Source organism: Podarcis gaigeae, assembly GCF_964106915.1.
Source record: "Podarcis gaigeae genome assembly, chromosome: 16".
Lineage (NCBI taxonomy): Eukaryota > Metazoa > Chordata > Lepidosauria > Squamata > Lacertidae > Podarcis > Podarcis gaigeae.
Window position 1 is genome coordinate 14,183,845 of NC_139693.1, and position 27,294 is coordinate 14,211,138.

The 27,294-nt window shown below is 45.6% G+C and overlaps 1 protein-coding gene and 1 long non-coding RNA gene across 6 annotated transcripts; one reads left to right on the top strand and one right to left on the bottom strand.

Annotated features, from left to right (window-relative positions):
- Positions 1–293: 293 nt before the first annotated feature.
- On the top strand, positions 294–26,938 carry LOC310833636 (uncharacterized protein). Of its 4 annotated transcripts, none has more exons than XM_083716300.1 (12): positions 294–1,321; positions 4,530–4,716; positions 6,629–6,784; positions 8,244–8,380; positions 16,225–16,370; positions 17,165–17,353; positions 18,096–18,185; positions 20,381–20,470; positions 22,152–22,274; positions 23,656–23,787; positions 24,800–24,916; positions 26,434–26,938. In XM_083716300.1, the coding sequence occupies exons 2-12, from the start codon at positions 4,556–4,558 to the stop codon at positions 26,545–26,547; spliced, it is 1,455 nt and encodes a 484-aa protein (XP_083572426.1). In that variant the 5' UTR covers positions 294–1,321; positions 4,530–4,555; the 3' UTR covers positions 26,548–26,938. The 4 variants fall into 4 exon arrangements, with proteins under 4 accessions (XP_083572426.1, XP_083572424.1, XP_083572425.1 ...); XM_083716298.1 differs by lacking the exon at positions 294–1,321 and adding an exon at positions 1,793–2,295; XM_083716299.1 differs by lacking the exon at positions 294–1,321 and adding an exon at positions 1,793–2,295 and having other exon boundaries at positions 4,533–4,716.
- LOC310833678 lies at positions 4,294–18,954 on the bottom strand. 2 transcript variants are annotated; one of them, XR_014558872.1, is made up of 4 exons: positions 18,578–18,954; positions 16,365–16,601; positions 8,281–8,437; positions 4,294–4,441 (listed from the first exon to the last, which is right to left on the bottom strand). It is a non-coding gene; the product is annotated as an uncharacterized lncRNA (long non-coding RNA). The 2 variants fall into 2 exon arrangements; XR_014558873.1 differs by lacking the exon at positions 8,281–8,437 and having other exon boundaries at positions 18,578–18,951.
- Positions 26,939–27,294: the final 356 nt, after the last annotated feature.

Below are 27,294 nucleotides of genomic sequence, written 5' to 3' on the forward strand. Positions count from 1 at the left end.
GCTGGAAACCATAGCGGGGAGAGCACTCTTGTGCTTGGGTTCTGCTTGCAAGTTTCCCATCAGCGCATCTGAGCGGCCACTGTGCAAACAGGAAGCTGGACTAGATGGGCCACTGTAGTACTAGCCGGCATGCTCCTCATAGGCTCTTTCTCAGCCTGAGGGTTGCATTCCCTGCTAGGCCACATACCAGTGATGTGTGGAGCCAGAGGCAAGAAATGAATGCAATTTTTACCTTGGTATGGTAGGCTAGTTTCTACACCCACCCCCACCCCACCCCCTTCTCTAGCCTCCTTCCAGGCAAGCATGGGGCATTATTAGAGTGCAGTGCCAGTGTCGCGTGTGGAGAAAGTTACGAGGGGCCAGATATAGACTTCTGGAGGGCCACATTGGGCCTCTGGGCCTGAGTTTCCCCATCCCTGCCCTACAGTGTGGGGTGACTTGTTTTTAGACCAAGCCTTCTAAGAAGGAGCCCATCTGTAGTAGCTGCCTCATATTGATGCTCAGTTCTCAAAGGCTACCTAGAGCATCTCTCCTTGCAAAACACCCCTTATCTTATCGTTAACTTATCACTATCTTTGCATCCTGACTCCCCCACAATGCATCTTCTTTTTTCCTTTGGTTGTTCAAATTCCTGGTGCATTTTTCTGCCTATAACTTGTTATCTTCTCAGTTCTAAGGCAACCTTAGCATTAGCTTGTCGAAATCTAGCCTTCCTTTCTTGGCATGCTGTTGATTTTTATTTTATTTTTTGGCAAGCAAGTTTGAGTAAGGAGCATCTCCTGGGTACATTTCTCTCCGCCCCTGGATGTTTGCCTTAATTGCATTTTAAACTCCCCCTTGCCTTCCCACCTCGCTCAGAGCAGTGTATGTGCATTATCATTAATAGCATTTGTTTCCCCCCTCTGCTTCCAAAACAGCTTACATAACATTCAGCTAAAACAAGACAGCCCCTGCCTACAAGCTTACAATCTAAAAGGCACAACAGAAAAGGAAAAATTCTTAGGAGAAGCGCCCAGGGTGGCGGAGGAATGTAATCTTGGATCCTAAGTAGGTGCTCTTTTAATCCATTGGTGGTACTGAGACACAGTGCGGGGATCCTGCTGGTAAAAGGCAGAGGGAGGTGCTTTTTGCCAATTTCTGCTGCAGCCACTCGATCTGCCTCCCATGCTGCCTCTGGTGGAAAGAGTTCCCCAATCCAGCAGGGAGTACAAACTCCAGAGGCTGCAGGGGGAGTTGGGGGTGATCACCTTCTGCAAGCAGAAGCCCAACTAGGATCCAAGACATTGCCTTACGCCATTTGTCCTCACAACAATCCCATGAGGTAGGTTCACTAGGCTAGGAGACAGAGAGAGTACAGTACAGCTAATCCTACCTAACCCAGTGGGAATTTGAATCTGGTCTCTGGTGTATCCCTCCCAGAAATATAGAAGAATTGGAAGGGACCATGAGGATCATCTAGTTCAACCCCCTGCAATGGAGGAATTTCTCAAAGCTAATAATAATTAATAATAATAAAAAAATATTTATATCCCGCCCTCCCTGGCCAGAGCTGGGCTCAGGGCGGCTAACACCAATAAAATAAAATCTCAGTAAAAACAGAATAGGGGGGAAAGAGAGGGAGAAAAAAATACAGTTTAAAATGCAATTTAAAATGCAGCCTCATTTTAAAATAGCTGATAAATCAAGACCATAAGGGGAGGGAAACATAAGGGTCAGACCGAGTCCAAACCAAAGGCCAGGCGGAACAGCTCTGTCTTGCAGGCCCTGCAGAAAGATGTTGTCCCACAGGGCCCTAGTCTCTTGTGACAGAGCATTCCACCACGGCGGGGCCAGGGCTGAAAAGGCCCTGGCCCTAGTTGAAACCAATCTAACCTCCTTGAGGCTCAGGACCACCAAAGTGTTGTTATTTGTGGACCTTAAGGTCAGTGGTAGAGCATCTTCCTGTGGGACATAAAAGGTCTCAGGTTCAGCATCTTCAAACAGGCCTGCCTGAAATCCAGGGGAGCTGCTGCAGGTCTGTGTTGGCAGTACTAAGCTAGATGCGCTCATGGCCTGGTTCTCCAACTGCTCTTTCTAAGGCAGGTTAAATGCGGCAATTAATTTGGAGTGGGGGAAATTCCACAGGGATTCTTTCCCGTTTTTTTCTTGGATGATAGGCGGGGTCAGGTGGATTAAACTGGTGATCCTGCCGATTGCCTGTCTGTCCCATTATCAGGGCAATTGTCAGTTAATGATTAATCAGAATGCTGGGCCCAGGGAACATTCAGAAGGAGCAAGCTGACCCCATGGCAGGACGTGAGTGGGGCTGCTGTGGGTGGGCAGATTTTGGGAGTCGGGGGGGGGGGGGGGGAGAAATGACAATGATGGGAAGGGAACAGTTCCTAAGCCAGGCAAATACTATCCAGGAGCAAATACTATTTGTAGGGCGGATGGAAATTAGTGGGGTTTCTTTCCTGGCTTCCCAAAGGCACAGAAGGGAGAGAGAAGCCTGGAATATGGCAATAGGACGCACTGTCACCTACACCCCCAATACTTCACAAAAGAAACTGAGCTCTCAGGAGGGTCCTCTAAGTCCCCTCCGCAGACACCTTGGTTGTCTCTTGTGTGAACTATTTTCTCCTCTTTGCTGTTTCAACCTCTCACCTCGATCCTCTCTCCTCTGTCCAGCCGTCTGCTGCCAAAGTCCTCTGGCCTCTGGGATCAAAGGGACGCTCCTCTTTCAATCTCAGCACTGGTTTCTTTTGTCTTCTTCCCAAATCCAGCACCGACTCCTTGTTCTTGCCTTGGGTTCTTAGCCATTGCACAACACACGGGCACATCGCTGGTGCATCCTTTCCTGTGAACTTTCTCCTGCAGCATCACCACCATCTACTTCCCAAAGGTCTCCTGCCTCCTCAAATGTTGCGCGTGCGCACACACACACACTGCTTTCTCTCTTGCTAACTCATAAGCTTACCATTGCTCCCCCCCCCAAAAAAATCAAGTAAATAAATAAAAACACTGAACTAAAACTATGAACAATCAGACTGTCTGAAACTGAAATGCTTGCTGAGGTCACATGGAAGATGTTATGGCGCATTCTGGCGAGGCAAATGGCGAACTGACCGATCGTGTTGCAGGTCGCTCGGTTCTGGAACAGGACAGGTGGACATGTTCAGCCACCCCCACCCCAACATAAATCCTGGCTATGTTCTTGGAGATGTGGCAGAACTCCCTAGCTCCCATGCTGTTTACCAAACCTGGGAGAACCCTTATTGGCACTCATGTTGGGGAGGGTTTTTATGTGGGATATAATCAGTGCTTTTTTCTGGGGGGGGGGGTGAGAGGGGTATGCATACCCCTAAACATTTTGTGAGTCTAATGGGAGAAGAAACTAAAAATAAATAAATTTTTAGTTTCTTCTCTAGCACAGTGAATCGTCAGTTCCGTTGCTACCCCTGATGGTGGCCTTTTGTCCATTTACTGTATTTATTTCCCCCGATTTGAACTATAAAATGGTGATTTTCTTGAGTCAAAATGAGAGTACCCTAAACATTTTTTTTTAGAAAAAAAGCACTGGATATAATGGGGAGGGGCTAAACCATTTATATGCCCCCCTTGAAGTGCTTGGAAGAAAGGAGGGATTTAATAATCTTTTGTAAGGCTTTTCTTATTTGTTGTTTTTGCAAGCAGTGTATATATTTTAAGAAATATATAATATAATGGCCATCCGTCACAGATACCTTAGCTGAGATTCCTTGGCGTCCCTTCCAACTCTACAATTCTACGATTCTGTGATAATATAATATAATATAATATAATATAATATAATATAATATATTCTTGCTTTTGACCTTTAAAGCCCTTCACGGCCTAGGACCCTCGTACCTACGGGACCGCCTCTCCTGGTATGCCCCACTGAGGGCCTCAAGGTCCATAAATAGCAACACCCAGGAGGTCCCGGGCCCTAAGGAAGTTAGATTAGCCTCAACCAGAGCCAGGGCCTTTTCAACACAGGCTCCGGCCTGGTGGAACGCTCTGCCTCATGAGACTAGGGCCCTGCGGGATCTGATTTCTTTCCGCAGGGCCTGTAAGACAGAGTTGTTCCGCCTGGCCTTTGGCTTGGAGCCAATTTGATTCCCTCCCCCTCTTTCTTTTTTCCTTTCCTTCTCCTTCTGCGATGAGGCTAAATTTTAATATTTCAATATTTCAATGTATTTTAATTTTGTTTTTAAGTTGTAATCATTCAACTTGTTTTTATTATTGCTTGTAAGCCGCTCTGAGCCCGGCCTTAGCTGGGGAGGGCAGGGTATAAATAAAAATTATTATTATTATTATTCTCTTTCTGTTAAGTCAAGAGATTATCCTCTTTAGGAGATCTAGGTACAAATCCTTACTCCGCCATGAAGCTCATTCTCTTCCTCTCCTGCTCTCCTCCTCTCAGGGTTGTTGGGAGAATGAACTGTTGGGGGTGGGGTGGGGGGCAGAAAAGGGAGGAGATAAAATTGGGGGAAATAAATGAGCCACTGCTTTCCTACCTGCTCCCACAGCAGCAGAAACTTCGCCTCGTCTGAGGATGCGGAAGTTCTGGGAAGAACATTCGCAAAACTCCTCAGTGCGGGAGATGATGCTGGATTCGGGGGCCCAGCAACTCACCCAGGAAGACACCCCAGAGATCATTGCCCTCTTGCCTTGCCTGAAAGGACAGGACGTGTTGGAACTGGGAGCAGGCATAGGGTGAGTCTTAGTGCAGGGAGCAGGGGATGACCCTACTTCTCAAAGGCCAAAGTCTGGTCAAGCCATCTCGCTCTCCCCCTTTCACACAAAATGCCTCATTTTCCTTTCTACAGATAAAGCTGTAATAATGCAATAAAGCCCCAAGGATTTCTACTGTCCTTCCAGGGCCAGAGGGGAACCCAGGAGTCCTGCAGTCTCCCTCCCTCCTTCAGCTATGCAAATCCTGTTGTTTCATTTCCAGCAGAACCAGCTCTACCATTGGGCAGAGGGAGGCAGCTGCCTCAGCCAGCAGATAGGGAGAGTCCTTTGCTTCAGGTGGCCAGCTGTCTTGGCAAGACCTTGATTTCACCCCACCCCCCAAAAAACCAAGCAACCGACAGCAGATTGCCTGCCTGAAGGTTTTGCCCCCAGTGCTTGTTGGCTATGCTGTTCACTAGGAAGGGGGGGGGAAAGCATTTTTTTACATGTTCAGAGGCATTCAGAGCTGGTCTAGGATCATTTGTGGCTTCAGGAGAAGGATAGTCCACCCCCAATTTACATATTTACACTGAAACCAACCAGAGAATCTTATTGAACTACGGTGGTACCTCGGGTTAAGTAATTAATTGGTTCCAGAGGTCCATTCTTAACCTGAAACTGTTCTTAACCTGAAGCACCACTTTAGCTAATGGGGCCTCCCGCTGCTGCCACGCCGCCGGAGCACGATTTCTGTTCTCATCCTGAAGCAAAGTTCTTAACCCGAGGTACTATTTCTGGGTTAGCGCAGTCTGTAACCTGAAGCGTATGTAACCCGAGGTACCACTGTACAAGTGAGGGGACATTGCCCTCCCACACACCCAAGGGTGACAAACAGCTTAGGGGGCACAGGGCAGGGCGCAGAACACACCCATCTTGTGGGAGGAAAATAGAATCCCTGTGATCCACATGTGCAGGGTAAATAATGAAAGAACCGGCTGGGTGCCTGGATTCAAAACGTGCGGCTAAAGTCATTCTCCAGCAGGAGAGGGGCCCTGGTAGCAGAGTTTAAATTCACAAAAGCAAGCAGTAGAATAGCGCTAGGAATACAGGCTGTTAGAGCCTTTTATCCCATTAGGTCCACTTGCATACAGCACCCCTCTTGCATTGAACAGACCACACATTGTTAAGTCATTGTTAAATAACATCTGTGGCAGTTGCTTCACTCTAATGCAAAGATGGGGAAGCTTCTTCTAGCTTGAGGGCCACATTCCCTTCTAAGCAACATTCCAAGGGCCACATCCCTGTGGTGGGCAGGGCCCTTGGGGAGAATCCCAGCAGACAGAGAGCTCTGTAGGGCCGCATCTGGCCCCTGGGCCTGAAGTTCTCCACCTCTTGGAAGCAGCTGGAAACTGCTATGTCAAATCCAGCAACTTTGCACATCCTAGAGCCCCTTTCCTTGCGCTCACCCCTGGGGGAACCCCAGATGCCTTGGAAAATGCGCTGCCAATGCAATGAAGAAGAAGAGTTTGGATTTGATATTCCACTTTATCACTACCCGAAGGAGTCTAACAATCTCCTTTCCCTTCCTCCCCCACAACAAACACTCTGTGAGGTGAGTGAGGCTGAGAGACTTCAGAGGAGTGTGACTAGCCCAAGGTCACCCAGCAGCTGCATGTGGAGGAGCCGGGAAGCGAACCCGGTTCCCCAGATTACGAGTTCACCGCTCTTAACCACTACATCACACTAGCTCTCAAAACATTCTCAAATGAGGCAAAAAGAGGCCCTCTGAGCCCGGCTTCGGCTGGAAAGGGTGGGATATAACTAAATTATTATTATTATTATTATTATCATTATTATTATTATTACCCATTTCAGGGACGAGGGGAAGAGTAGAGGAGAAATGTGCTTGTTGGGTTTGAGGCCTAAGACCTCCCTCTCCCTGCTTTTCTGTCAGCCGGTTCACAGCAGCTCTTGCGAAGCTGGCACACCATGTCACAGCTGTGGATTTCATGGAGAGCTTCCTGGCGCACAACCGACAAGAGAACGGACACCTGCCAAATGTGGATTTCCTACAGGCCGACGTTACCAGCCTGCAGTTGCCAAGCCAGAGGTAGAAACAGATTTTATTGTTGATTTCAGTGGCGATTTATTATACTTTTTCTCTCTCTTTTGGGGGGCCTTGTGAGCCAAATGGAAAGAGCTGGTGGGTCTAATCAGGCCCATGGGGTGAAGGACCCCCACCCTGAAGGTCTCTAGACATCCTGAGCTTCAGACACAATGGTCCAATGTTGGGGTGACAAGTCAATAATCACACCAGAGTGGGGGTAAAAGAAAAGATTTCTGCAAACTGGAGAAAAAAGGCACCAAGTTCCAAATCCTGCTCATCTTTTCACAAAATTTATACAGTTAACTCCATATGTTAATACTTGCTACGCTTCTATTGTCATTTAGTGCAAGCCATCCCCATGGCAACCTAAAACTACTTATTTTTGTCTTATCTCATATTGCAAAAATAGCAGTTACACTGGCTTGGTACACAGGTTAGGGGGTGATGGGATGTCTGGCAGCTTTCGCTTAGTTTGCTTATCAGTACATTTTTGAGGGAAGTGGGAGGGCAAGAGCTAAATTTGTATGTGATGGGGTGCCAGGATGCTTATCAGCTTTGGGCCAGCTTTCTGCTGACTATACATCATAATGTTACATACCGCTCAATAGTCCCGATTTAAGCAGGATATCCCAGAATCACAGAAGCCAATCCCGGCTTCTGATTGGATCCTGGAATGTCCTATTTTTTGGGTCTGGCACTCTAGTGCGTGTCAGCTGGCTTGCGCCAGAGCACCAGAATGAAAGCCGCTTGTTTTTTGGTCTTGCGGAAACAAAAAGCGAGCGTCTTTTGGTCTTGCGCCCTTGCGCATGCGCGAGAGCTCAGGACCCAAAAAGAAAAAAGAAGCGTCCCAGTTTTTGTCCCCGGAATCTCAGAGGGTATGGTGTTCTTTTGGGGTGGAAAAGTTGCAGAGGAGGTTAACCGCCGAGAAGGCCAATGTTCTGTTTGTCTTGATCCGAGCTAATGCGGTCCCTTAAATGTATTTTTAATATCTTCTGCATATCCAAATTAACTTAATTTGCTCATTCAATCATCTACTTTCAATATATACTCTTACGAAACTGCAGGTTATTACAATAACCCTGACAATGTTCTTATCTGTTTACAATCTGTTTACAATTTACAATCTGGAAATATCCAACAAACCATTTCCATTCTTTTATAAAAAAAGTTTGTTATCTTGCTTTCTTATTGTTCCGGTAATTTTTTCCATTTCTGCATATTCCATAAGTTTTTTGTATCCATTCTTCCTTTGCTGGGACTTCTGCTTCTTTCTGTTTTGAGGTGAGTAATATTCTTGCTACTATACATGAATAAGTTTCTACACAGTTTAGGTAGTTCTGTCCCTCAGAAAAGCTTCTGGGTTGTTGTTTTTATACAAATGTTGTTTTAAACATCCTTTTCAATTCATTATATATCACCTCCCAGAAAGATTTAGCCTTTCTCTCTTCTCCTCCCCCCGTAGCTTCGACCTTATATTCTCCAACTGGCTTTTCATGTACCTGTCGGATACCGAAGTGAGTGACGTGGCCCAGAAGATGCTTCTCTGGCTGCGTCCAGGAGGGCGACTTTTCTTCCGGGAATCCTGCTTCTACCAGTCTGGTCAGTAGTTCCAATAGGTGAGGGGGCAGAGCAAAGGAGACCAGTTCCCAAGAGACCCTGGAAGGTCCATAAGTGGAGTTGACATTCAGTGGGTGGTGCAGTTAAGAAATGCCCCTGTAGCAAAATTAACCTTTGAGGCTGAGGGAAATCATCTCCATGCGGTTGTGAGAAAACAAAGGGTGTTTATTGCTAGCAATAACAGCTCAGTGGGATCACTCTCCTGTTGCGTTCTGAAGGCAAAGGAAAGGACTGGACCCTGATTGATAAAATAGACACAAGGCTTGGCCAGCAAGACTCTGGGAGGAAGTGTGAATAGCCACTCCCTTGTCCAGGCCGTTTTTATTAACAAAAGAACTCTTACACAGTGTTTGTAAGAACCAATCAGATTTCCTCTGAGGAATCCTTTTAACTACAAAGAACTACAGTGGTACCTCGGGTTACATACGCTTCAGGTTACATACACTTCAGGTTACAGACTCTGCTAACCCAGAAATAGTGCTTCAGGTTAAGAACTTTACTTCAGGATGAGAACAGAAATTGTGCTCCGGTGGCACAGCAGCAGCGGGAGGCCCCAATAGCTAAAGTGGTGCTTCAGGTTAAGAACAGTTTCAGGTTAAGTACGGATCTCCGGAACGAATTAAGTACTTAACCCGAGGTACCACTGTACTTGAGCATGCATACAAGTTTTAGGCTAACTAAACAGGAATCAAGGAGGAATGCATTTAACAAACCTGGAGGTCATAAACAGGCTCTCTCCAAAAGCTGAGCAAGCCCAAATGGGTGGGGCCTGCTTAACATAGGTAGCTGTTATCTATTAAGCAATACATATGTATAAACTTCCTCCAATCTAAAGTTACAACACAACACAACCAATTATACCATGTGTGGTCTTTCCTTCATTACCTGTTCATTAGGCAAGGAAACAAAGGACTCTATTTTGTCAAATGTAGACACTTAGGGATGTTGTTTACAACCTTGGGACTAAAGCTGCTCCTAGCACAAAAAAAGGCACAAGGCCTCTAGCCTGGCCAGTTAGCTGAGCTTATAGGTCTCTATGTGCATCACCCCATCACTGAGCAAGGGCTTCTCCCCAACCACTTTACCCAGCCCTGAACTCTGAATCCATTGCAGAGGTTAGATTCAGTGCTGGATTTACGTATAAATTAAACAAGCTATAGCTTAAGCCCCTGCTCTCTTGGGGGGGGGGGTGCAAAAAAAACCACTGGATGTACATTTCCAAAATATAAGATCAAAAACAAATAAAACTTACATACAGCAACAGTGTTTTGTGTAGGCTCCTATGATGTAAGAAATGGGCCCCGCCTGCTAGCCTAGTCCCTAAAATATCACTGGTTTGCTCATTTCTATATATAAGGTGCCTACATTCTGCATGTGCAAATGGCTTTAGATACCTATTCGGTCCTATAAATTACCATACAGCATATATTCAGCACAAAAAACAGCAACAATTTGTTGTTGACAAAGGACAGCTGGACATATTAAAGGGCCCCATTACCTTTAGTAGCTTAGGGCCTCATCAAACCTAAATCCGGCCTGGTTGGTTGCCTAGAATCAAGCTCCCAATCCGGAGGCGGCGCAAAACAGCAATGGCAGTCCTCTTTACTTAGTGAAGAGGGGCTCCGCGAAAAAGGGTCGTCCGCTACGGCAAAGCGGAGACCCATCAAGAAAAACCGCAGGCAGAGTGAGCCTGCGGCCGTGGGACTCGGCGGGCGCCCAAAGCCCCCCCGGAATCGAAGAAGGAGCTCCGTAAGGGGCTCCGGAACGCGAAAGGGGGAGCGGCGCTGTGAGTTCATCGCTCTTTTCGTGGCCGCAAAGCCGCGCTGCTGCTGCTGATGAGCGCCGACCTTTCTTCTTGAAAACATCAAAATTGGCTGCTACATACCCGTGAGTAAGGGGAGTTAAACATCGGAAAAATTTGGGAATTTGGTTGAAATTCGGCTGAAAACGGGAGGCGAGTAACAGGAAGTCCGCCTCCCGATCCTGCTAGCCAGATTAAAGCAATTGCGCAGAAGGGCGCTGAAGCGCTTAAAAGGGACTGTAAAAGTAAAACGAGGGTGCATTGGATAGAAGTGAAAAGATAAGCTGGAAATCTTTGCAAAAGTTGTGGATCTTATTTTTGGGACCTTCTTCCTAATTTTGAGCTATGTGGAGTTAAAAGGGACAACCCAGCTATCGGGCTGTCAGTGTGTAAAAGAGAACTGTCAAACTGCTGATACTGTTATTGGAGTTTAAACTGATATATTGACTGAGACACTAGAGTTTAAACATTGTTGCTGGAACATTTCTTGACACCTTGTGGCCTTTCTTCAGGAGAAAGAAAGCCTGGGGAAACTTCCTTTTGTGCTCTGGAACTACTAAAGATTTAACATAGGGAATATAAGAACTTCAATGGCGGACAAGAGTTCTCTCCTTCCTTGAAACTTTGAAATACCCCCACCTAGAGGATTGTGGAGATATAGAGGCCTGGGAACTGTACTTTATTGTGACTCTCTGTGGTTAAATTGTTTACACTCTGGTCTTGTCTAGCTTATGAAACAAAAGAAAACTTGACCTTGAACAGAGGCAGGTGTGGAATGAGTGGCACAGGGAGAACAAGAGCAGCTAAAGCTAAAGAAAAAGAAAAGAAACCAGGGCAACTTGTTCAAACAACCCTATCTCATCAACGAAGATCATCCGTCCCAACAGGAGGTGGAAATTGAAGAGCTTGCTGTAGAGCCTACTGCAGAAGATATGGCAACTGGAGGATCTGAAACAGTCCTGAAACAAATCTTGGAACAACTGGCAATTTTAAATCAAAAAGTGGACAATCAATCATCAAAAATTGACCAAGCTACATCCTCTATTACTAAATTATCCGAGCAAGTTTCTCATCACACTCAGGCAATTGAAAAATTGCAAGGGGCAACGACTGAAAATTATAAACTTGCGGTGGAAGCTAGTCAAAAAGCAGAACAGGCGAACAAAAAGGTTGATGAGATCAGGGGGGAAGTAAGGCCTCTGAAAAGACAGGTAGGGGAACAACAAGCCTACCTGTCATTGGTTGAATTGAAAAGTAAGGAAAATAATCTCAGATTAAGGGCTATCCCAGAACTGGAGGAAGGAAATCTACAGGGATTTTTAACACTTTTGTTCTCCAAATTCTGGGGGATTGAGGAAGATAAGGATTTTAAGATTGTGACTGCCTTTAGACTGGGAAAATTGATAAAGAAGGACAAGTCCAGAGACTGTTTGGTTATTCTGAGATCAAGAGAGGAAAGAGACAAGATACTAGGCCTTCATTTTAAAAAATCTTTGGAGATAGAAGGTAAAAAGGCTGAAATTTACAGAGACATTCCTAAACACCTTTTGGATCTTAGGACCACTTATACAGATTTGACCAAACTGTTGAGATACAACACAATCCCTTATAGGTGGGAGTTTCCGCAAGGACTATCATTTACCTACAAAGGAAGGAAAGTAAGAATTAAAACACCGGAGGACCAACAGAAGTTCTTACACTACCACGAGGAGAACCTCCAGAAAGGAGCCGCAGCTTCTTGGCCTCCACCACCACCGGGACCATCTCCAAAGCCTACACCGCCTGGATCTGGACCAGCATTACCACCTCCGGGATCGGAGGGAAACCTAGACACCCCATTGTAGACCCACCAATTAGACCAGGATGTCGCTGCAGCTTCTTAGTTGGAATATAAATGGCGGAAATTCTCCGGAAAAAAGAAGAAAAGTATTTCACATTTTGAAAAAAGAACAATTGGACATTATTTGCCTGCAGGAAACGCATGTGACAAGGCTCCACAGAAAAGTGCTAATTAATAAAAGACTAGGCCAAGAATTTATCTCTTCGGACAAAGTGAAGAAAAGAGGAGTGGTGATATATGCAAAGGAGAGCCTGTCACCGAAATTCTTATTTAAAGATGAACACGGCAGAATTTTGGCAATTGAAATTCAGACACAAGGAGAAAAATTTTTGATATTAGGAATATACGCCCCAAATGAAGGAAAATCGGAATTTTTCAGGAAGCTGCATGAGATTATGCTGGATTACTTAGACTATAACAACATCATCATGATGGGTGATATGAATGGGGTTGTGTCTGTAAATATGGATAAGTCGCAAAGTGCTAACTTAACGAAAGATGGCAGACTACCTAAAACTTTTTTTGAAATGACTGACAATGTGGATTTAATTGACATATGGAGGGTTAAGAACCCCCTAGAAAAAGAAGGGACTTTCTTTTCTGAAGCTCATCTGACATGGACACGAATCGACCAAATATGGATAACTAGAGGACTGGCACCCAAGACTAGAAAGGTTGGAAATCTGCCCAAAAACCTGCTCCGACCATAATGCTTTGAAAATGGAATTGAGACTAAATACAACCGGATCCTTCAGATGGAAAATGAATGACAACTTATTAAGGGACAAGAAGATTGTTAAGAAGGCCCAAAAAACTTTAAAGGACTATTTTGAGATAAATCTAAATACCACTGTGGAAAAAAGAACAATCTGGGACGCAAGTAAAGCAGTCATGAGAGGGTTTCTAATACAACAAAATATGATCAAGAAAAAACTCTGGAATGAAAAGAAGGAGAAGATATTGGAAAAAATAAGAGATGGAGAGAAAAAACTAAGATCCAGGCCTAAGTCAAAGGAGGTGCTGAGAGAAGTGAAATTTTTCCAAGCACAATATTTGAAACTGATAAATCAAGAGGTGGAATGGAAAATTAAACAAATGAAACAAAGATCTTTTGAATCAGCAAATAAGTGTGGGAAACTGCTAGCATGGCAGTTGAAAAAGAGACAAAAACTTAATACAGTTACAAATCTAGAGATTGAAGGGAGAATGGTTCAGAAACCCGAGGAAATCAGAAAGTGCTTCCAGAGATATTTCAAAGAACTTTATTCACAAGGGCCACAGAAAGATTCGGAGGTGGACCAATTTCTCAAAACCAATGGATTACAGAAAATACCTCTGGAAATGAGAACAATCCTGAATAGTAATATCACACAGCAAGAAATTGAAAGCGCCATTCAGAACCTCCAATTAGGCAAATATCCAGGCCCGGATGGACTTACCTCCAAATACTATAAGGTTCTGAAAGACTATTTGATACAACCTTTGTTGGAGGTCTGTAACCAGATTATGGAGGGGAGGAAGGCACCGGAAACGTGGAAAGAAGCCTTTATCACATTGATACCCAAACTAGAAACTGAGAAGACCCAGCTTAAGAACTACCGCCCCATCTCACTCCTAAATGTGGATTACAAAATTTTTGCAGACATTTTGGCAAGTAGGTTTTAAAAAGTGCTTAATGAAGTGATCCATAAGGACCAGGCAGGCTTTCTCCCTGGTAGGCATTTGTTTGACAACACAAGAAACATCATCGACATTTTGGAACTTTTACAAACAAAGCTTAACACTAGAGCGGTGTTAATCTTTATCGATGCGGAGAAAGCCTTCGACAACATTTCTTGGATGTTTATGAAGAAAAATTTGGAAGGGATGGGAGTGGGGCGGGGGTTTGAAAATGGAATAGAAGCAATATATTCAGAACAAAAAGCTAAATTGATAGTAAACAATGTGGTGACAGAGGAGTTTAAAATTGAAAAAGGGACACGACAGGGGTGCCCTCTATCCCCTCTATTGTTTATTTCAGTTCTGGAGGTGCTATTGAACATGATTAGAAAGGACCGGTTGGTACAGGGAATTGAGGTCGGAGTGAAACAATATAAATTGAAAGCATTTGCAGATGACCTGGTATTAACATTACAGGAGCCAGTCTCTAGTACTAAAAGAGTGCTAGAATTAATTTCTGACTTTGGTCGGGTGGCGGGATTCAAGTTGAACAAGCAAAAAACTAAGGTTTTAGCAAAAAATTTGACAACTGCAGAAATAGATGAGTTCCTGAAAGAAACAGAATTAAATGTGGTTAAAAAAGTAAAATACCTAGGGGTGTATCTGACCTCCAAAAATTTGAATTTGTTTAAAGACAACTACGAGAAATGTTGGTCAGAAATCAAAAGAGATTTGGAAACGTGGTCAAGATTGAAACTTTCCTTGTTGGGCCGAATAGCAGCTATAAAGATGAATGTATTGCCAAAAATGTTATTTTTGTTTCAGACCCTACAGATCGTGGACAAGGTGGAATGCTTTGGAAGGTGGCAGAAGGATATCACTAATTTGTTTGGCAGGGCAAAAAGCCCCGAATAAAGTTTAAGATATTAACTGATGCGAAAGAAAGAGGGGGATTTGCCCTGCCAGACTTGAGGTTATATTATGAATCCGCAGCCTTCTGCTGGTTGAAAGATTGGATTTTACTGGAAAACACTGATGTCCTAGATCCGGAAGGGTTTGACAACGCTTTTGGGTGGCATGCATATTTGTGGTATGACAAGGTTAAAGTGCACAAACTGTTTAAAAACCACATTGTCAGGAGAGCAATTTTAATGGTCTGGACAAAATATAAAGACTTATTGGAGAGTAAGACTCCGAGGTGGCTCTCACCGGTGGAGGCCAAGGCACGTAAGAGACCTAATATGGAAGCCAATTGGCCTAAATATGAGGAAATTATTGAAAAGATTGGAGACAATTGGAGGTTGCAGAGCTTGGAAAAACTAAAAAACAAGGTGCGAGATTGGTTGCATTATGCACAAATTCAAGAGGTCTTTAAAGTAGACAAGAAGGTTGGATTCCAGGTGGAAAAATCGAAACTAGAGACAGAACTGTTAGAACCAAAAAGTAAACTACTTTTGAGAATGTATAACCTGCTGCTTAAATGGAATACTCAGGATGAGACAGTCAAATCCGCCATGATAAAGTGGGCGCAGGATTTGGGGCATAACATTATGTTTGAAGACTGGGAAAGGTTATGGAACACCGGAATGAAATTTACGGCATGTAGTGCCTTGAAGGAAAACATTATGAAAATGATATACCGGTGGTACATGACCCCAGTCAAGCTTGCTAAGATATATCACCTGTCTGATAATAAATGCTGGAAATGTAAAGAGGCGGAAGGGACATTCTTTCACCTCTGGTGGACCTGCCCGAAAGTGAAGGCCTTTTGGGAAATGATTCATAATGAACTAAAAAAGGTACTTAGATTTACCTTACCCAAGAAACCAGAGGCCTTCCTCCTGGGCATGGTGGACCAGAGAGTGCTTAAGAAGGACAGAACTTTTTTTACGTACGCTACTACAGCAGCAAGGATCCTGATTGCAAAACATTGGAAGACACAAGATTTACCCACACTGGAGGAATGGCACACGCAGTTGATGGACTACATGGAACTGGCCGAAATGACTGGCAGAATCCGAGACTTGGGAGAAGAAACAATTGAGGAGGACTGGAAAAAATTTAAAGACTATTTGGAAAAATATTATAAGTTGTATGAATGTTAAAAAACGCACCTTTTAGGAAATTCTAGCTTCAGTAAGGTTAAATTAAAGAAATGGAAATTAAGGTACAAGAAGTCAGAGATAGAATAATGAAACAACTTTATTGTGTTAAAATGAAAACGTACATGATTTGGGTCATAATATATTTGAAATTGGGTAACATGATAAAATGGAAGATACAATAAGTATTGAAACAAGTTAACAAATTGCAGATGTTATGTATCACAGAGAATGCAGGGTTGGGAGGACGCGGGGAAGTCCAGTAGATTTGGAAAAAAGAACAAGAAAATTTGTAACTTTCTTTTTCTACTTTTATAATATGTTCTTTATTCCTTTTTTTTGTATTCATAAAACTAATAAAAAATATTATATAAAAAAAAATAGAATCAAGCTCCCAATCCTATTAGCATCTTTTCCCCCGCAGGAGACCAGCCAAGGGCCTTCAACCCCACTTTTTATCGAACACCTGCAGAATACAATCACCTCTTCACTTCAGCCCATCAGACGTGCGGGGACGAGCTCTACGGATTTGAGATAGTCATGTCCCGATCGGTGCAAACTTACATCAAGGTAACCGCCTCTTCCCTTCCCGTCCTTCTGCTCTGAAGCTGCACCACATGCGGAGGAGCACAGGAGAATGTGCAGAGGGCCTTGCACGCAATCACAGCCACCCCTGAATAGGATGTCATCGGGCAGCGATGGCATCTGGTGCCCGTTGGAACTGGTGGGATGGGAAGCAGAGGACGCCCATAGCTGTTGGAGGCAGCACCAACGCCAGTTGGTTTTAGTTCTGCCTCCGCCCTGTTGAGTTCTACAAGAGCAGCAGCATTGAGACTCAGGAGAAGGAAGTTGACAGGCAGTGACAGTTCCTGGACAGGATGGAAGTAAGGAGGCAAACAGGTAGGGGCTGGCTGAGGGCAGGCTATGGTTTGGGGGGCAATACCCTGCTTGCCCAACGATAGGGCAGGGCCCCCAAATCGAAGGGTGTGGCTTTTTTGCCACTTAATTTTTATTTAGTTTCATTTTTAAAAATATAAATTAACATCGGATTTAATACATAATTTATAAGTTGACCTCCCACCCTTCTTTCACGGTGTTGTTGTTGCCACCCTTCTATTCTTCCTTATGCTTATTATTTATTCCACAGTACTTTCGTTACTATTATTTTTAATTTTCCATCCGCTGCTCAGAATTTAATCCTTCCCAGCGCTTTACTTCTTAGGCCCCGGGCTTTACCCTGGCGGCTTGGTCAGGGGCTCTCGCAGTTTGCCAGGATCTTGGGGACTAGAAACTTGTTTAAAAATTCAGAAAGCAAAAATGAGATGATGGGAATGCCCGTTTCTGGCTTACGCTCCTTTTCACAGAGGAAGCAAAACCGCAACCAGGTGTGTTGGCTTCTCCAGAAAGTCCCCCGAAACCCCGAGGCCACCTGGGGATACGACACCTTCCAGAAGTTTCTAGACAGCGAGCAGTATGCCACCCGCAACATCCGTCGCTACGAGTGGGTCTTTGGGCCTGGGTTCGTCAGCACCGGAGGCCTCACGACCACCAAGGTATCTGGAGCTGGGGAAGGAAGTTGCAGGCAGGTCCAAGACCTCAGGCTTTGGGGAAACAAGCTAAAGATGCCAGAAATTATTAACATAGGAGAACAGGTTCCCTCAAACTGGTGCCTTCTGGACGTTTTTCACTTCAACTCCCATCATCCTTCACCACTGGTCATGTGGGCTGGGCCTGGTGGGAGCTGGACTCTTAGCAACATCCTGAGGGCACCAGGTTGGGGAAGTCTGCAGAGTTACTTGCCAAGGGCATCAGATGCTGGGGAGAAATTATATTCATAGAAATCACAGAATTGTAGAGTTGGAAGGTATCCTAAAGATCATCTAGTCCAACCCCCTGCAATGCAGGAGTATGCAGCTGTCCCATACGGGGATCGAACCTGCAACCTTGGCCTTACCAGCAGCATGCTCTAACCAACTGAGCTATATTAGGTAATTATTTTAACATTCCCTTCGAAATATGCTGAACATTCCCTTCAAAATAAAGTAAGTTTCTAGTCCACATGGTCTTGAATAAAGGACTGGCTTATACTGAGTCAGACCATTGGTCAGTGCAGCTCAGCACTGTTTACACTGGCTGGCAGTGGCTCTCCAGGGTTTGAGGCAGGGGTCTCTCCCACCCCTACTAGGGATTGAACCTGGGAGCTCCTGCTGCACACAAGGCCAATGCTTTCCCACTCAGCTACTGCCCTTGCCCTCCTGCCAGAGACCCACCTACCCCTTCCCCATCTCTCTACAGGAGCTGGTATGTATGCTGGATTTGAAACAGGGCCAACGAGTGCTGGATGTTGGCTGCGGACTCGGCGGGAGTGACTTCTACATGGCTAAGGTACAAGCGCAAATAAACCTTTGAATAAGAATGGTGACAGGACACGGGTGGCGCTGTGGGTTAAACCACAGGGCGTAGGACTTGCTGATCAGAAGGTCAGCGGTTCGAATCCCCGCGACAGGGTGAGCTCCCATTGCTCAGTCCCTGCTGCTGCCAACCTAGCAGTTCAAAAGCACCTCAAAGTGTAAGTAGATAAATAGGTACCGCTCCAGCGGGAAGGTAAATGGCGTTTCCGTGCGCTGCTCTGGTTCGTCAGAAGCGGCTTAGTCATGCTGGCCACATGACCCGGAAGCTGTACGCTGGCTCCCTCGGCCAATAAAGGGAGATGAGCGCCACAACCCCAGAGTTGGTCACGACTGGACGTAATTGTCAGAGATCCCTTAACCCTTTACCTTTAAGAATGGTGATGAAGGTTGGCTCTGGCAGCGTCACATGGTGCTTCCACAAAGTACAAGAGAATGGGTCTCTACTCCCAAAGAGCTTACACAACTAAAATCCAACACAAGGGGGAAGGGGCTGGCTGGAACTGATGGACGTTAGCTTCCCCACAGCTTCTGGAGGGCCACAGATTCCCCACCCCAGGTTTACAGAGCAGCGGACAAGAAGGAATGATGCAAGAGTGCAACTTGTGACATCGCAGTATTGCATCATCTGCCACCATTCCATCTTCTATCAGACTGTATGGCCTTTTTGACATGCATGCCATCCATGTCCCTTATCTCAGAAAACATGGGTTGGCTGTGAGCATAAGAAAAGCCTGTCTGCTGGATCAGGCCCAAAGTATCCTGTTCTCACGGTGACCGCCAGATGTCTATAGGAAGCCCCCAAACAGGAGAAGTGCTGCTGCAACTCTCTTCACCTGCAATTTCCAGCAACTGGTATTCAGAGGCTGGAACACAGCCATCCCAGCTAGTAGATACTGATAGCTGTATCTTCCATGAAGTCTATTTAAGGTTTTATAGGTCAAAACCAGCACTTTGACTTGGGCCTGGAAACTGACTTGTAGCTACTGCAGTTGGGCCGAGATTGGTGTAATATGCTCAAACCGCCTTGCCCCAGTGAGCAACCTGGCCACTGAATTCTGCAGCACCTGAACCGTCTTCAGAGGCAGCCCCACGTCTAACACCTTGCAGTCATCTAACCTAGACATCAGATTACTGCAATGAGTAGGGCTGACTTAAGACTCTAGTGCTGGCAGTGTTGTAGCGTGGGAGGGGGGGCACGGGGCGGTTGCCCCGGACACACAATTGTTAGGGGCGCAAAATTTCAACACCCGGTGCTGCCTCGATGCAGCTAAGCACTTCCATCGCTGGGCTCTGTTGAAAACAGCTTCTCCATGCGAACTAATAATAATAATAATAATTTTATTATTTATACCCCGCCCATCTGGTTGGGTTTCCCCAACCACTTTGGGTGGCTCCCAACAGAGGACTAAAACAGAATAAAACTTCAAACATTAAAAACTTCTCTAAACAGGGCTGCCTTCAGATGTCTTCTAAAAGTCAGATAGTTGTTTATTTCCTTGACATCTGATGGGAGGGCGTTCCACAGGGCGGGCGCCACTACCAAGAAGGCCTTCTGCCTGGTTCCCTGTAACCTCACTTCTCACAGTGAGAACTAGGGAGTGACCTCTCCAGACAATGGAACGACTCTTCTTATCTCTGTGGCTGTGATCTCCTGGGTGGCGTGGATACTGTTAGACAGCTGAATGTGCATGCATTCTCCATCTGTTTCCCTCTCTCCCACCACCTCTTCTGGGCAGCCCTGGGCACTGGCAACTCACGCTATGCCACTGAGTGCTGGAAGCTCCTGTTTTCTTCCATGATGGCCCCATATATTTTTTTTTATGGGGAGGGAATTTTTTAATGGTATTTTCAGCAGTGACAACATAAAAATATGACAGCAAGGATATAGCAAAAGAGGAGAGCAGAAAGGAAAAAGGAAGGAAGGAAGGAAGGAAGGAAGGAAGGAAGGAAGGAAGGAAGGAAGGAAGGAGGGAAACCATACAAAACAGGAGTAAACGATCTCCCATTCCCAGAATGTACATTATAAAACTCAAAGCATTAAACCTCTGGACCACAACATTTTAAGTAAACCTAAAAGAAAATGAGTTCACGGACAGCCTGTGATTATGGTCCCATCTTTGAGCTATCATCTAGCCTTGAGGTGGCCTGACTCTTTCCTTTCCTCCCAAGGAGTTTGGCGTGGAAGTCCTGGGCATGGATCTTTCCCACAACATGGTGGAGTTGGCTTTGGAACGAGCGCAAAAGGAGACTGGATCCTTGGTAATGATGAGGGGAAAGGGAGGGTGAACCAAAGGAAGCCAGTGGCGTAGCGTGGGGGGTGCAGGGGGGGCCGGCCGCACCGGGCGCAACATCTGGGGGTTAGGGTTAGGGGGCGCAAATCCACGGGTTAGGGGGTGCAAATTACTTGCCTTGCCCCGGGTGCTGACAACCCACGCTACGCCACTGAAGGAAGCTGCCCTATTATACTAGTTGTACCTATTTCAGGTCCACCTGACTGATAGGGGGTTCTCTGGGGTTTCAGGTAGGGTAGACATTCCCAGCCCTACCTGGAGATGCTAGGATTGAACCTGAGACCTTCTGCATGCATTGCTGATGTTCCACCACTGAGCTACAGCCCTTCCGAATTAATTAAAGGGAATTAAAGGGGCATCTAGACTGTAGCAAACTGGCTCAATCTCATGTCAGCAAATTCATGTTAAGCAGTTAAAGCTGATTTGTTGCTTTGGGGCAACAAAGAGATGGGGAGAGATTCGTTTTTGTTTGCATTTAAATGAGAAACTACCCAACTTGCACTTCTCGAATCGATACTCAAACCAGAATACAGCTGTCCTTCACAAATGATCACTTCTCTGAGTTTTGAGTTGCAGTTCTCCAACCAAAAACTGTGTACAAGCATGCACGCATCAGTAGCAAGTGTGCATAAAATGCGCATATTCATACAAGCAACAAATATATTTTATATTAATTACGTGCAAAAATATGTACAAAACTGAATGCAAAAATGTGTGTATTAGGAAGAAGTTTGCACTAAAATACTGATGAATTTTCATCAAGATTTTTTAATGTTTAAAAAATCTCAAATTGCTACATAATTCATATATATATATATATATATATATATATATATATAAATCCATAAATTGATATGGAATTCATCAAGACTTTAAATTGTTTTTAAAAAATCACAAATTGCTATGGAAATTTGGAAAACTGAATTTAAAATTGGAAGAATGAGAAACTGAGACAAACTGAAATTAACAGATTCCTTCATCCCTAACTGCTTCCCCTCCCCCAAACTGGACTTTTTGCATTAAGGAAAGTTACAGGAAAAAGCACTGGAAAGTGTGGGATAATTCTAGTTTCGAAGAAACATCACTTAACCTCCCCGAAAGCAGAACAGAAATGAATGCTCATTCAATAGCCAATATTGTTGAATCTCCCTGCAAAGATATCAGGATAAACAGGTCATCTGGAAGCAGCTAAGCAAGTGAAGGCTGTGTACACACCATACATTTAAAAGTACATCACTCCATCCCCCTCCCCCCCAAAATAATATTCTGTGAACTGTAGTTTGTTAAGGGTGCTGGGAATTGTAGCTCTGTGAGGGCTAAACAGCAATTCCCAGGATTCAAGGGGGGAAAGCTAAAAATGTATGTTGTGTAGCTCTCTAAGTCAGCCATCTAAAAGGGCAGATCTCCTGTTCATTTCATGGGAGCTTGGGTGAAAACACTTCCTAGGTCAGGGGTGTCCAAACTTTCTTCAAAGAGGGCCAGATTCGATGAAGTGAACTTGCGTAAGAGCTGACCAGAGTTGCTGAGCTTTTTTTAGGATTGAATTTAGACATGCCTGTCCTAGGTGGATCAGCTGCAATGCTACTTAGTAGGAGAGGCTGCTGCTTGGATTTCACTCCGAAACGTTCTTGTGCCGGCTCTGCTTCTAGGTGCAGTTTGAAATTGGCAATGCCACGCGAAGGACGTTCCCAGAGAACACCTTTGATGTCGTCTACAGCCGGGACACTGTCCTGCATGTGCCAGGCAAGAATGCTCTCTTTGCAAAGTTCTTGGTGAGTCGCCTGCCTCTTAACGTGCAGAAAAATACAAGCAATTCAGCCTCGCATCATTGGGGGCAGCCCTCTGGCGGAATCCAAAAACTGTGTTTTCCCCCAGTGCCCTAAAATGAAGCAGCGCTCAGAGTACATGGGAAACAGCAGTACTTTATTTTATCAATGCCCTTAACAAGCGGTTCATGCCCAATGGGTTTGGGAGGGCCCGGCTTGCCATGCGTCAGGAGAAACCCTGACCTGTCCTGGTTTTCGGGTGTAAAAATGGTGTGAGGGGGGAAACCCGGATGTATGGCAACACGATGGAAAAAGCAGCAGAAACAGCTCCCAAAGCTCAACAATTTGGGGTTCTTCCTTAAAAAAAAAAGCTCACCAACTTTGCAGGTGTTAGGAATTTTGCTTTTTGAAATATGGCAACCCCAGGTAGGGCAGAAGGCAGGGTGGCTGAAATTAGGTGGCGATAGAGCCAATCACATTCTGGTTTTGCCCCTATCTTCCTGCTGAGTTCTGTGAGGAAACACACACAAACAGGAAGCAGCCTTTGGTGTAAACAAAACAGAGGGCTTATTCACACTTACGCTTGTCCAGCTGCTTCCCCCAGGAAAAACTGCTCTTTAGTGTTCAGTTGGAGCAAACAGCAATCCATATTTTCCCCAGATCCACGTTTGTTCCAATTTAGCACTAAAGAGCAGGTTTTCCCCAGGCAAGGAACAGGGCAAGGGGGAAACCACTTTGACTTGTGCTTTCCAGGCACACCTCAGATGTGTCATCATCACCTTTTGTCGTGCTAATGCCTCTCTCCCAGGTGAGACCTTAGCTTGGAAAGAAAGCTTAGTCTATATTTTTCCACTGGCCACAAAGCCAGTGTGGTGTAGTGGTTAAGAGCGGTGAACTCGTAATCTGGGGAACCGGGTTCGCGTCTCCGCTCCTCCACATGCAGCTGCTGGGTGACCTTGGGCCGGTCACACTTCTCTGAAGTCTCTCAGCCCCACTCACCTCACAGAGTGTTTGTTGTGGGGGAGGAAGAGAAAGGAGATTGTTAGCCACTTTGAGACTCCTTCGGGTAGTGATAAAGCGGGATATCAAATCCAAACTCAATCTTCCCTTCAGTACCCCAAGCAATCAAAACCCTACCATTTATCAACTTCTAGGGTTTAAAGAGTCCCCCCTTCCCTGCAAATCTATAACACCATGCTGTGAACCTCCCTGAGATCTATAGATAAAGAGTGAATAATAAACAAACAAACAAATAAACAAATAAATAAATAAATAAATAAATAATTATAATTATAATTATAATTATAATGATGGTATCCTGGATCCTGTCCAACCAGCGCCCTCTGCCCTCAGATCTTACCCAGCCATCTCTCTCTCTCCTCTCTAGTCGTGGCTGAAGCCAGGCGGGCAGCTTCTCATCTCTGATTATTGCTGTGGGCCTCGCCCCTGGTCGAAAGCTTTCATGGAGTACGTCACACGGAGGGGCTACAGCCTTCTCACACCCTGGGAATATGGCCAGGTATGGGTGTGTGTGTTTATGAAAGAAGGCAGGCAAGTAAGAAGGCCATAGCAGGTGTTTTATTTAGATTAAGGCTGCGTACCCTATTTGTAGCCCCAAAACATAGCTTTTCTCAATCCAGAATCATTCATGATTGTCCTTCACATGCTGCTTTCAATCTAGGGCAGGGGTTTTCAACCTTTTTGAGTCCAAGGCTCCCTTGGCCCACTGCATTCTTTCTGTGGCACCCCTGTGGGGCTCAGGAACCCAGTTATGTCACCCCTTGCCTGCAGAGCCCACAGCCTCTCACCCTTTTTCGAACACCCTCCCTTGTGTTTAGGGTTCCTTCAGCCTCATTTCCTCTCCCCTCTCCTTGGGAGTCCTTTGGCCAGCCGCTGCTGCCACTCCTGGTCTCTGAACTGCTCCCCACACCCACCCCAAAGAGAGGTGCCTCCTCACACTGCCCCACCAGGGCCTGGGACTTGTCTGTCCATTCCCAACAGCAAGGGCTGGAGGGCTGGCTGGCTGGGCTCCCTCACCTGCTTCCTTGCTTACTCCAAGGCCACCTCAGCTCCTGGCAACCAGCACCCTTGGCCAGCGCCGGAGGCACCATTCGCCTGGGGAGCTTGTAGCCAGGGCTGCTGCAACAAACAGCTGTGCAAGCCTTTGGGAGGCAGAGACGTGAGAGGGCATCAGAGGGAGGGAGGGAAAGAAGGAGGGACAGAGGCCAGTGTTGCCCAAGGCACCCCTGAGCACCATTCAAGGCACCCTAAGGCATAGCTGTCAACTTTTCCCTTTTCTTGTGAGGAATCCTATTCAGAATAAGGGAATTTCCCTTTAAAAAAGGGAAAAGTTGACATCTATGCCCTAGGGTGCCACAGCACACTGGTTGAAAACCACTGCTGTAGGGAATGTGATCGTATAAACAGGCTCCCGAAAGGCTGGGTGTGCTAGGGGTGGGAGCCATTGATTCTGGCAGAGCTGAATTCAGAAAGGTTCCTCACCTCTCATCCTCATTGCCAACACCTTCCAGGTGCTGCAGGAGGCTGGATTCAGGCAGGTCCAGGCGTTGGACTATACAGAGCGGATGCTGTCAGCCTTGACTCAAGAGCTGCAAGAGCTGGAAAGAAGTCAGCAGCAATTTGTCCAGGTGGGTTGGCAGATTGGAGATGAAACAGCCTAGAGCTGAGCTTGTCTCTCTCCCTGTGTGGCTGCACACACACACACACACACACACACACACACACACACACACCCCTACCTGTTGAAAACTGACGGACTTGGACCACAGGCAGGAACAGCCTGTCCTGTTTCGTCTCCCCTCTGCCAAAGCCTCACTTACCAGGGTCACACGGCTTTGGCTTCCAGCTCCCGGGGAGATCTCGCCGAAACCTGGAAGCTGGAGTCGCTTCTCCAGTGGCTGGGAAAAAGCGAGCAGAAGCAGTGGTAAGATGTCGCCGGAAGCTGCCTCTGCCACTTCTCACTTCTCTGGTGGCAGGAGCAGAGAATTGCCTTGGGATTCCGCCGCCTGAGGCAGCTTCTTCAGTCTGCCTCATGGGTGGGCTGGCCCTGACCAATGATGGCACCATGAAAACAAATATTGGGGGGAGCAAGGGCATTTCGGGGGACTGGGCAAGCAGTTGAAAAGGGCCAAAGTAGAACCAGTGACCTAGGCTGGGAGTGGCATTATGGCCACTCAAAGTAAATAATGCTATGGTGTTCATCTTGGGCTGAGGTGAGGTGAGGCAGGATTTGTCCTTTTTATCAAAATGCAGGAGAAGCACTTTTAGAATATGATGTTTTAAGCTTTAGAACTTGTCTCTTTTTTTACAGTTGTAAGTTGCTTCGAGACCTTTTATGAGCAACAAATAGGTGTAATTAATTGTAATAATCCTCCCCCCCCCCAAAAAAAATATATCAGGCAGCAGGTGGGAGCTCCAGGCAAGCAGATTTCAGACAAACATTAGGCAAAACTTCCAAGGGAGCGGAGAGCGGGCAGTATAAATATTTCTACTGCACCATGAGGACATTTACAATTCCTTCTTGTTCTCTGTTTATTTACAGCATTTATATTGTGCATAATCATAGCATTTCTGAGCAGTGTAAATAAAAACAAACCATACGGTGATAGGGCTGGGGGGGACAACATGATTCAGTTTGAATTTAAAGACGAACCTACCTAATTTGCACTAACTGGAACAATATGTGAACTGAAACAGAGCTATTCTTGAAAATTTGCACTTCTCTGGATTTTGCAAAGCAGTTTCTAACCAAGCAACATGTACAAAAATGCAAAAATGAAGGTAAGGTGTGCATAAAAAAAGCACACCTTGGTGAAATGAAGCATAAAAAACGCATTTTGAGGGGAAATATAAATATATGGGGAAAGACGCTTTGCAAAAATGCATGCATTAGGCGAAAATACTTAAGAAAATGTGTATGTGGGGAGAAATTTGTACTGAAATGCTGATGGATTTTCACGAGGACTTTAAAAATAAGTCCCCAAACTGATGTGCAGATGGAAACAACTGAACTTATGCTTGGAAAAACGAGAAACTGGAAGAAACCTCAATTGACAGATCTGTCCCCTCCCTAGACAGAGAAGAAAACAATAAATTTCACCCCACCAGGGATTGTGAGTGACTCTTCTCTTTCTTCTCTGCCTAGGAATTCTCAGAGAGCGAGTTTGAGTCCTTGGCCTCTGGATGGAGGGAGAAGCTGCAGCGCTGTGCGGATGGGGACCAGCGCTGGGGGGTCTTCTATGCTCTGAAGCCGCAGTAGCTGCTGCCCCCCCCACCCCAAACAGCCTGGGGCGGTGAACTCCTGTCCAGCTCCAGGAGCTTTCTGGCCCAGCAAGCTTTTAATACCATTTACTTGTGTTTTCTTCCTACTGCTGCCTGGTCAGCTTTCAAATCTGGATCCACTGCCTGAGTTTGCAAGAAACTTCGCCTTCCAGTCTGGATTTTTGCTGGTCTTTCAGTCAGATTACTTGGCTTTGTACTATTCCAGGTCTGGCTAGAAGTGTGGAAGGATTTCTCTCTCTCTCTCCCTCCCTTTCTCTGTTTCTTCCCTTCTTTCCTTTCTTTCCCTCTTACTGGAACGATCCCCTCCTCTCCCTCCGCATCTCTGTTCCATCTGTTTTGGTTATTAAAAACTTACTACATTTTCTTTATTTCCTTGTTTATACCACATTTGTGGGGAACCTCTGTGAGTATGTGTAGAAACTGCCTTGCGGTATACAAAATGTAAAATGCTTATCTCTCGCTCCAACCATTTTTACCTCAGGCCTCAATCTCCAAGCGGTCCCAGGGCATTTTCCTAAAAGACAATGTGGCCCTCTGGCTCCCAGTTTAGTTATTTGTTTATTTTCTGATGTCCCACAATATTCTGGGAAAATAAAAACAGTGGCAGCAAATTGCTGCCACCCAGATAAGCTCTCCCATCACCAGGGGAAGGTGAAAATGCACCCCCATCATTGGAGTGCCAGAAATTCCTCATTCCTTGTATACACCAATGACAAAACTCCTT